Source organism: Piliocolobus tephrosceles, chromosome 6 (genome assembly GCF_002776525.5).
Source record: "Piliocolobus tephrosceles isolate RC106 chromosome 6, ASM277652v3, whole genome shotgun sequence".
NCBI lineage: Eukaryota > Metazoa > Chordata > Mammalia > Primates > Cercopithecidae > Piliocolobus > Piliocolobus tephrosceles.
The window spans coordinates 153,221,046-153,232,603 of record NC_045439.1 but is presented as its reverse complement, the minus strand read 5'-3'; the positions used below and the strand labels follow the sequence as shown (position 1 = coordinate 153,232,603).

The 11,558-nt window shown below is 39.3% G+C and overlaps 1 protein-coding gene across 2 annotated transcripts; it reads right to left on the bottom strand.

The window, feature by feature from the left end:
- Window positions 1-646: 646 nt before the first annotated feature.
- On the bottom strand, window positions 647-10,703 carry ZNF770 (zinc finger protein 770). 2 transcript variants are annotated; one of them, XM_023230212.3, is made up of 3 exons: window positions 10,473-10,703; window positions 9,520-9,636; window positions 647-5,470 (listed from the first exon to the last, which is right to left on the bottom strand). In XM_023230212.3, exon 3 carries the CDS (start codon window positions 5,412-5,414, stop codon window positions 3,342-3,344), a length of 2,073 nt encoding a protein of 690 aa, XP_023085980.2. In that variant the 5' UTR covers window positions 5,415-5,470; window positions 9,520-9,636; window positions 10,473-10,703; the 3' UTR covers window positions 647-3,341. The 2 variants fall into 2 exon arrangements, with proteins under 2 accessions (XP_023085980.2, XP_023085979.2); XM_023230211.2 differs by lacking the exon at window positions 10,473-10,703 and adding an exon at window positions 10,083-10,284.
- Window positions 10,704-11,558: the final 855 nt, after the last annotated feature.

Sequence of the window (11,558 nt, the reverse complement as noted above, 5' to 3'; positions counted from 1 at the left end):
TTTGTTTTGGTTTGGTTTTTTTGAAGAGATGATCTTGCTCTGTCACCCAGGCTTGGAAGGCTGGAGTGCAGGGACATGATGATAGCTCACTTTAACTTCCAATTCTTGGGCTCAAACAATCCTCCCGCCTCTGTGTCCTGAGAGCAGCTGAGACCACAAGTGTGTGCCACCACCTCACTTGGCTTTAAAAAAATTTTTTTTTAGAGACAGCAGTCTTGCTTTGTTGACTGTCTCAAACTCCTGGCTTCAAGCAATCCTCCCACTTCGGCCTCCCAAAGTGCCAAGATTACAGGCTTGAGCCACTGTGCCCAGCCCCTGATTCTGTATTTCCTTAGTACAAATCTGAAGAGAAAGGCCAAAAAGGAGGATAAACAGATAAATAGGTAGATTATACAACATATAATGGAGTTAACATATTCTTTTGTAGGTGATAGGGAGCTGTCAAAGAGATTTTTTTTTCCACAGAAGGGAACGGCATGGAAATGTAACATGAACAAGAGGGTAAATGATTAAATATCCATGCAAATTTGGTGTCGAATGTAGATTGGAGTGGACCCACAAAAGTATCTGACAATCAATCAGTACCTTGGCTCCAATATTATGTAATTTCTCCCCTACCCCGAAAAAAAAAACCAAACCACCAAACTGTGTAACTTGAAACTTTATTTTTAAAGTATTCTGAAAATTTTTCAAGAATTTTAACCACCACCTACTTCCCTTAAACACACACATTTTTATCTTATAATTATAACCCCTACTGCAGTACAAAACAAGAAACAATAATTCTACTAAGTTAGCCAGCCAATCAAACTACTTCAGTAAATAATCACACTACAGCCTGGAATCACTCAAACAAAAAATTCTTCTAGTTCTCTTTAAAGATATTTATCATTTATTTTTTCATGAAACCAAAGTAATTGATTCAACAATACTAACAGTTCTAGCATGCAACAAACCATCTACTATCTAATGTTTAATCTTAACATGTATATTTTCATTCCTATAAAGTTTCCATAAGAAGCTTGCAATGATCATAAAGGTAAATAAGTACAGTTGTCCCTTGGTATCCACGGGGTATTGGTTCCCGGACCACCCCCTCAACCCACAGATACCAAAAATCCAAGTATACTCAAGTCCCTTACATAAAATGACATATTTGTATATAACCAACGCACATCCTCCTGTATACTTTATCTCTAGACTAATACCTAATGCAGTGTAAATGCTATTTAAATAACTGTTATACTGTATTTTTATTTGTATTATTTTTATGTTTTTTCTAATATTTTTGATCTGCAATTGGTTTAATCCACAGATGCAGAATACATGGATACAGAGGGCCAACTGTGTTTTGTTACAGGTACTTCAAATAGCACTACAGTACATCTTTGACAAAATTTTTACAATATTCCAACTTTCAATATGAAACAGCTTAAAAAGGCATGGGTCAAAAATAAAGTATAGTAGTATCACTTATGCAAATAAAGTCTCATAATCATACAAGCACAACACTGTTAGGACTCTCCCTGTTTAGATTGGGAAAAACATTATATAAAACATTTCCTTCAAATAAAATTACATAAATTGCTTACAAAAATGCCAAAATCAATAATTTCAAACATATTAAGGAGAAAACCTTGAACATTATTGGAAAATATAAACTAGTTATTCCTTGCTTTTGCGTAACAGATGAGTTCTTGTAAAGTTTTGTGTAAAGCAAATTCTGTAAACCATTATCTTGCTTGCACTGGAGGAACATATCTCAAGGAAACCTAAGAGAAAGTGTTCTTTAAAGCATGTGATTCTCCTCTGTGTTTTCTGGATGTCTGTATCTACATAATAAACAGGCACACTAATACATCATTGGACATTTTACTCAGACTGTCATGTTTCATCTCTGTAAATTAAACCAAAGTTACTTAAAAATTACCTGTGGTAAAAGCAGCAAGCAGATCACCCCCACCTATTATCCCTCCCGCCTCCCCGTCAAAAGAAAGTTCTGATTATGATGCAAAATTTACAATTGTTCATTTATCCATATTCTCAATAGAGGATTTTCCACTACATTTAAGTATGGTAGGATAATTACCCACCTGTTCCTCTTTTCAGGTTAGAAACGTAACGGTTCATTCCTTTTATTGCTAGAGAATGTCATTCCTGAAGATTTTATAAACAAAGGCAAATGTGAAGGACAATCTGTCATTATGAAATAAGTCCTTTGTACTAAAGAATATTTCCCAAATAGTAACAGTTCTATTTGGAATGATACCCACAACTCTACAAGCATCTTATCCCTCCTACAGGAATGACTACCTTACTAATTAAAATAAAAATTTGACAAGGATCAAAATAAAACTCTTTAGCAATAGACTCTTGCAAAAATAAAAACTAAAACTAGACCTAGTCATTGCCATTTGATCAAACTTATAACAGGCTTAAATAATAGAACCACTCCATTAAAGAGGCACAAAAAGTTTACTAAAATAAATGTAAAAGTCTTATGGAGATGAAGATCTCTAGAATAGTCTTAAGTCTATGACTACTGCTATCATTAATGAGCAAATAAATGACTTGAAATTATTCCTCTGAAAAGATAAAACTCATACATATTATGAAAGACTATGGCACTTAGAAAATATTCCTGGTAAGTAAACATGGTAAATGTATACAGATGCATTCTAGCCTCTTGCCTACTTTTAAATTATTTTGAGAAAGATGGCACTAGCTGGGAGGGGGAAAAAAAAGTTCTTATCACCTGAAGGTGAAATTACCACATAGTCCTAAAAATAGCTTTGAAATGACCAATGAATACTATAATTTTCTCATCCATTTTCACCTTCAGTGCCTCTGTAGTTTAAATTTACAAAAAAAAAAAAAAAAAATCCAATGCAATTTGAGCCACATGTGGACAAAATTATGCTTTCATATGAAATGTAAAATAAATCAAATATAACAGGGCTATGTGCTGCAGCTAAAAGCCAAGTTTTGCCTCTCAGTGAGATGGCATGTCTTAAGGAATAATTCCTTTAAAAAAATGAATGAGGCTACATTATTTGTACAGCATCATGGATTTATATTTTTCAACACAGCCGAAGCATATGTTTACAATATTAAAATGACTACTTTATGGCATCAAATCATGTTCTTGCCTCTAAAAATTAATTTGGCTGTTTCTAAAACATTGTATTTTCTATGTATTTTACCTCCTTACTATGCAGGACAAGCAAATGCCTTGAAACCATTCAGTTTAATGCAGGCCTTTCGATAAAAATGCATTTTAAATAATACAGGCTTTAAAAATAAGATCACCAGAGACCACAATTGTTAGTGGTTGCAACAGTTTACATAACCGAATCTAAGGCAACCACTTTCCCTTGCGGTCGTTCTTTAAAGTGAGTAAGTTGATGTCTCTTCCAGTGAGGAGCCTGTCTGAATGTTTTGCCACAAACTGAGCATTCAAATGGTTTCTGCCCTGCATGAATTAGGTAGTGTCTTTCCAGTTTAGATGGAGATCGGAAACTTTTAGCACAAACACTGCATCGGTACAGGAAGACATCACTTTTCTCCTGATTCTCTGAATAACTGCTAAAAGGATTGTTTTGCTCTGATTCTAAAAGTACATTAGGAAGACAGGCTTGCCCGGTGCTACCAGGAATAAAATCCTGTGACTCTGCCTTAACTCCTGACATTTGATCTGACTCTGAGACCTCGTATTTTTGAACACCAGGAGCCTGACATTGTTGGGAAGCATTATAGTTAACATTATTACCTGGATTAGAAAGATTGTTGAAGTTTCCAAATTCTACTTGGCAAAGAGATGCATAAGGACTCTTTTCATTATGAGTCTGTTCATGTCTTTTTAAGTGAGCTGACTGTCTAAAAGACTTCCCACAAATATTACAGCCAAAGGGCCTCTGTCCAGTATGAATTAAATAGTGTCTTTTTAGTTTGGATATAGAAGGAAATACCTTCTCACATTTGTCACAAGGACATATCTTATGTCTAGTACGTATGTTCTCCCTTGGAACTGAAAAACCACACTGAAGTACCTCACAGTTATTAAAGAATTCCTCACCTGATGAACCACAGATTGACAAGTCTTTCTTATTCACTGAATTATCAATGCTTAATATGTTTTCTGTGGTAAGGATGCCTTTCAAATTTTTTCCCATATTTTGCCAAGAAAACGGCAAAGTCAATGTTTTCTTCTTTCTATTGCCAATTGTTTTATATGTTCCATGTTTGCCAAGAGAACCCACAAATGTTCTCTGGGTTTGTTCAGAGCTCTGCTCACCAGAAATAAGATCACAATTTCTCAAGAAATTCTTTTTAAATACTTTTTTCTCAGATTGAAAGTTAACTAATTTTTTACTCCTAGCACGTTTAAGCTTGGCCAAGATTTTTTTAACAATGGTTTTATAGTTGTAGCTTCTTTTGAACCTGCTTGGAATTTTGCCACCTCTAGCAGGAAAACAGCTGTGTTCATTGAGAATCTGCTCTGATTCAAAACACTTTTCACACTTCGGACATTGAAAAGGGACAATATAAATTGAGTGGACATCAAGTGGATTATTCTCCTCAGATTCACCAATCTCACCATTTTCAAAACCACCCTGATTTGCATTTAACTTATTAGGCAGGGGGCGAGATTCTGTACGCCTCTTCTTTAATAAAAGAGCCCGAAAAACCTTATTCCTAGTATGGATTTGTTTATGCTTCAGAAGTTTGCTTTGAATCTTAAATCCTTTTTGACAAAAACAACATTGAAAAGGTCTTTCTTCTGAATGTGTAAGTTGGTGGATTTTTAAGTGAGTTGACTGTCGAAAAGATTTAGTGCACAAGACACATTTAAAAGGCCTCTGACCAGTATGAATAAGTACATGCCTATCAAGTTTTGACTGTGATGGAAACATCTTGCCACAGATTGTACATGCATGAATATTCTTTCTTCTTTTCATGCTATACATGGGATTGGACTTAGAGCACGGGTGTAATGCCCATCTTTCCTCTGTGGTAAAAGTATTATACACTCCATACATTGACTTTTCTTGCTTGGCCTCCAACAATCTTCTGACCTGTTTAACATTATTCTGATAGGTTTCATTGTGAAGTTGTTGGTGCTTCACAAATGTCTTCAGATTTTTAAAGTGGCGCTGACAAATACTACATTTAAAAGGCAGACTATGAGTTAGTTGATGCCTCTCCAGATGAACTAGTTGTCTAAAGGTTTTATGACACACATCACATTCAAATGGCTTTTGACCAGTATGAATGAGATAGTGCCTAGCTAATTTTGATGGTGTTTCAAAGTGCTTAAAGCAAATATTGCAAACATATGGCCTGTTTCTAGGTAGTTTGTTGGCTACCACACACTGTTTAATCTTTAGCATTTTTAAATTGTTTTCAGCCATCATATTCTTCAGTGATATACTCTGATGAGCTCCATAGTGTTCTTAAATTCCACAGATGTCTAAAAATTAAAGAAAAAAATGTATTAATTTTAAAATTATTTATCCATATGAAAAGTAACTTAAGTTGTTCTTTGGCTGAAGATATTAAAGGCAAAGGAGAATCTGGACTTAGTGTTTACAAGTTAATAATCATTTTAAATAATGCTTTAAAATAATAAAACTAATTTTACACATACAGAGATATGAGTCTTTAAAAATCAATACAATTTTAAGCTATTTTTCTAATTGAGATGCTACATTAAATGGGGACTAGGGTGAATTTATTAACATTAAATAGATACTTTAATTCCAATTTTCCTATTTCATTATTAGGTAGATTTGCCAGTATTTAGTTGCTAGCATTTTAAAAAATGGGCTAGAAAGGTAACAAATTAAAACATAATACTAAAAATAAGAACTTGCATTCAATTATAGCACATTGTAAATATGCTCTTAGAACAGAACATTTCACTTATCATAGTTGGATTTCTTCGCCACAGATTTAACATGACTTATTCTCAATTACTTCTTTAGACCAACAAGGACACTGTGGACTAGGAGTAAATTCACAGAAGACCTGGGTTCTAGTCCTGGATTTGCCACTATATGATCTTGGTGGTAGGAAGAAGGAAATACAGAGTTCTCATCTGTAAAATGGGAAAAAGGTCTCCTGGACTGTCTACCACCACAAGCTGTTGTCAAAAATCAATGGAGATAATGCATATGAATGTGCTAAAAAACTGTGAAGCAATACATAAATCTAAGGAACTATTTAGCTCAACGCTAATCAAATTTTAAAATGTTATCCTTATCTTCTTAGTAACATTTTAAAGAGTTTCTCACTAAGAGATAAACCCACTGACTAAATTTACATATTTTAAAAATTTCTCACCTGGCACAGTGGCTCATGCCTCTAATCCTGCACTTTAGGAGGCTGAGGCTGGTAGATCACCTGAGGTCAGGAATTTGAGACCAGCCGGGCCAACATGGTGAAACCCCATCTCTAGTAATAACACAAGAATTAGCCGGGTGTGGTAGTGCACACCTGTAATCCCAGCAACTCGGGAGGCTGAGGCAGGAGAATCGCTTGAACCCAAGAGACGGAAGTTACAGTGAGCCAAGATCGTGCCATTGCAACCCAGCCTGGGTGAGAATCCGTCTCAAAGAAAAAAAAAATTCTCCTTTTCACTTTGTTGTGAAATTCCCAAAAGACAAGCATAGAGACAACAAGATCAACAAATTGGTTACTTATATAGCTTTCTATGACTAAGTAATTGAAAGTTGAGTGTGCTTTACCCATCAGGCAATATAGTAAAAGGGTCATTTTGGTCTTAAGCGTTAATATAAAGATTTAAAAAATTGGCCCAGTGCGGTGGCTCACACCTGTAATCCCAGCACTTCGGGAGGCCAAGGCAGGGAGATCACATGAGGTCAGGAGTTTACGACCAGCCTGAACAATGTGGTGAAACCCTGTCTCGACTAAAAATACAAAAATTAGCCAGGCGTCATAGTACACATCCGTAACTCCAGCTACTTGGGAGGCTGCAGCACAAGAATTGCTTGAACCGGGGAGGCAGAGGCTGCAGTGAGCCAAGATTGCACCACTGCACTCCAGCTTGGGCAACAGAGCGAGACTCTGTCTAAAAAAAAAAAAGAAAAGAAAAAAAATTTAGCAAGCACTTTCATAACTATCTTATGCCCTGTCTTCTATCAGAGAAGCTAATTTTCTTCTTGTTACTACTCTACTATGGCATTGCCCTTAAATAAAGGAGTCAGAGATTTAAAAAAAAAAAAAAATTAAAAAGCTGTGCTAGCACTTTCAATATAATGTATCTTCTGGATCAGAGAGTTCTAAGTCTGGAGCTCTTTTGTAAGCTGATCTGGCAAACATCCAACAAGTATGGTGCTACTATCTTCTCCTAGAAGATACCTTCAACCCCAAATCACAAACATACCCACTGTGGTTCTTTAGCAATATGAATCAGAAACAGAAAAAAAAAAAATTACTAAACAAATTATCTTTATTACAGTGTTTTTCAAACTGCAAGATATTACTCATTAATGGATTGTGAATTCAACTTAGCAGATCATGATCAGCACTTTGTTATTTAAAATAAGAGCAGAGGCTGGCATAGTGGCTCATGCCTGTAATCCCAGCACTTTGGGAGGCTGAGGCAGGGGATCACCTGAGGTCAGGAGTTCGAGGCCAGCCTGGCCAACATGGTGAAACCCTGTCTCTAATAAAAATACAAAAATTAGCCGAGTGTGGTAGTACATGCCTGTAATCCCAGCTACTTGGGAGGCTGAGTCAGAAGAATTGCTTGAACCCAGGAGACGGAGGTTGCAGTGAGTCGCCAAGATCGCATCACTGCACTCCAGCCTGGGCGACAGAGTGGGACTCCATCTCAAAAACAAATTTTTAAATCAATAAATAAAAATAGGAGATAAATAAAAGTGGAAAGTATCAGACTGCATACTATATAGCAAGGATAAATATTGTTTCGTGAAACTTCTGTAGGAAGAAGTAAAAAAGTTTATGAAAGCTGTTCTTAACATGCCTCTTCATACTAGACAGAAGAACCTACAACAAATCAACTACTTTATTCAAAGTGGCCAAGTAATCTATTAAGGTGAGAAAGATAAGGGCCCACAGGATGAGACAAGATTTCTAAAGAAAGCAAGTGTCTGGTTTTCTTCACTTGACCCTATTATTCCAAAATATTTATCTTAAATAAAAATCATCTAATTACAGGCCAAATGGAAAATGCCACACAAATCCGCGCAAAATAAAATAATCTGACTGTAAGCCAGTATAGTAGTAAAATATACCATATAACCCAGATATCAATGTTAACCAACAATCAACTGTTGGTGCTATGAACATGCATTTTCAGTAGCTTGAATTAGAGAAATTACAGGTGAACAAGCTCCAAAATCTCTAAACATGCCGATACAGAGCAACAGTCATGATAATTAAAATTAAGTCATGAATCCAGTGAACTGCAAAGAACTTGGCAGCAATCAGGTGCCAAGGTAGTCAATCAGGACAATGAACCAAACCAAAAGTAATCAAGTCTTTATTCACTTACTGTGACAATGTAAGCAAGTAGTAAAAAGAGGCACTGGCTCCCCGGTGGTCCATTAAATACAAGGACACTGGGTGAGGGTCAGTTGATGCAGCGTATATGAGGTAATCCTCTCACTGAAGAGGAGCCCCTAACAAAAATCTCCTGCCTCTTATGGAATGTTAGAATAGGAAAACGGGGGAAGGTCTAAGAGTGAAAGAAGCTGGGTCAAAAACGGAAAAAAGTGTCTCAGCCATGGTCCTTCCTAGGAGGGCCACCAAATGGAGGTACCCAGGCCAGGAAAGAAGTTACGGGATTTGCCTATCTACCAGGAGGGGCAGGGCGAGTCTTTGACTGCAATCCCCTCCAGAAAGCTGCAATGCACTGGCCCAAATCGAGCCTGGTGTGGGAGGGCAGCTTGGCCCTTGAGGCCAGTCAGGCAAAGCCTGGTAATTGTCCAATGTCAGGACTGAATGATCACACAGAGGATTTTGGTCTGGAGCCAAATTCAATTCCTTTTGTATGTTTCTTCTTTTCTTTAATAAATGCTTTCGTGGAACACGCCTAAAAGAAAAAAAAAAATCACACACCACAACCACCTCTGATTAAAACAGGGATTGGCTACCTACAGCTCCTGTACCAAAAAGGATCATCCATTGTTAGCAGTAAGACTGGATAACTGTTGTCACTTGCCTCCCACCACGTGGAAAAGCACTTACTGGGGGCCCTAGATTGTTAGAACCATTAGTGGCAAGTGGTGATCCTATCTCGTATTTATGAGAGTCAGGTTAGGGATCCTCACCTCACGCACTCATGGAGCTCCAAATCCCATTTCAACCGATTTTTTGTTGTTGTTGGTAACATAAAAATAAAAAAGACTGTAACTTTTCTTATGTTAAACTGAAATAAAAGAATAATAGATCTGCTCAGCAGTTCAATTCAGAACTTATCCTGACAAGAACAAGATATTCTACGTGAAGACTGTAAAAACTGTAAAAACTGACCTCAGTAATATCCAATGTTGCCTCAAGGCTGAAAGCCTGTTGATTTTCTTGTCTTGACTAGTACCATTAAAACGATGTGAGGATTTCACGAAAGTAAGCGAACAAGAAATGAAAGACCTAAGAGAAACACACACAACTTTCAGTTGGGGAATCATCTCCGGCGGCTGCTTCTGCCCCACTCGCCCCGGGCCCATTCTCTTGGCCTTGAACCCTCACCTCTCCCTCCCAGTGGACTACACCGGACAAAGGACACTGACACACACAGCCCTCGTTCTAAGGGCCCACAACCAATAATAAGCACTTAATGGTCGAGTCGAGTCCAGAAACCACAAAATCCCACGCCAGGAAAGGAAGGGCAAGGGGAAAAACGGCTTTGGCTGCAGCCAGGATGAAAACGCCACACGTGATACAACCCACAGCAAGAAAGAAAAAAAAAAATTCCTCTGCGCCTTCCTCTCAGATTTCTCCTCCGCGTGAGACGCACTCAGTAGGTGGGGAAGTGAGAAAGCAAAAGGAGCTCAGGAACTGAGGTTGTGGAGCCCCCGTTCTGGGTCCCCAGGCACCTTGGCGGAATTGAGGCAGGTCCGACCCTCCCTGGGGGTCGCTCCACTTCTCAGTCGGGTTTCTGAAGTCCTCCCCAGGCATCTGGAGCTGGCGAGGGCCCGGGAGGCACGCACCTCAGGCCCAGGTGCCGCGAAGGCAGCGCGCGCACGTCCGCAGGGCCGGCGCGGCAACGGGCTGAGCGCGCAGGCGCGGCGCTCCGGCGCGCCCAGGGACAAGGTCCGGCTGGAAACAAGCTCCCCGCAATTTCAGGGCCTTTGTCGCCTCCGCGCGGCCCGCCGGTCCCGAAGGGACTGGGACTCCAGAGACGCACCCCCAGCCCCACCGCCATTCACCTTGTTATTGCGGGGGAGAGAATAGAAGAATAAAGACGAGTACATTTTCCATCTCACCTCTAAACCTCGGTTAGGAAAACGCTGTAGCCCGGGCTAGTGGGCTCAAGGGCCGACTGGAAAAGGGCGAGTCAGCGTTCAAAGCCGAGTCGGGGCAGCCCTCTGTAACGCAGAGGGCCGGGGATAAGAAGACGACAATGTATTAGGGGCCCTCTGGGCTAGGACTATCCTCAGCACTTTGTACATTGCCAAAGTAAATATAACGTAGAGGTCAAGCGCAGGCGCTTTGTGGGCAGACGTGACTGATCTCCGCTCGCGACTCCTCTAATGGCGTGCCAGCTGCGGACCTCATTAGCCCCGCCTCTATCATTCAGTATGTTTTGGTTGTCCACAGTGTACGAAGCCCTGTTCTCACAATTAGATAAGATGAGTGTGAAGTGCTCAACTTAATTCCTAGTGTAGTAGGCCTTCAAAGAACTATAATCATTATTAATTACTCATATTGAATACAACTTTATGAAATAATAGGATCCCATTTTAAGATAAGGAAAATGAGGCTATCAGAGACATTAAGGAACTTAATGTCACACAGTTAATAAACGATAGAGGTGCGATTTGAACACAGGTAGCCTAATACCAGACCTACATTTCTAACTCTCTGCTGCTTCGCAAATTATAGGTATTTCAGCATTTTATGTAGTCACAATTGAAGACCAAATACACAGTTACAGATAGGTGGCACGTTATTGCTGAATAAGATGCTAAGGTATCTACCAAAGATTTTAAGTGCAAAAGGCATTAGAGAAGAATTTATTGTGAATTTTTTGCAGGTTCTGATTGTAATTGTCTCACCTTGAGAAAGGACGAAATGAAAGTAGATTATCGAGGCCGGGCGCGGTGGCTCACGCCTGTAATCCCAGCACTTTGGGAGGCCCAGGCGAGCGGATCACGAGGTCAGGAGATCGAGACCATCCTGGCTAACACGGTGAAACCCCCGTCTCTACTAAAAATGCAAAAAATTAGCCGGGCGTGGTGGTGCGTGCCTGTAGTCCCAGCTAGTCAGAGGCTGAGGCAGGAGAATGGCGTGAACCCAGGAGGCAGAGCTTGCAGTGAGCCGAGATGGTGCCACTGCACTCCAGCCTGGGT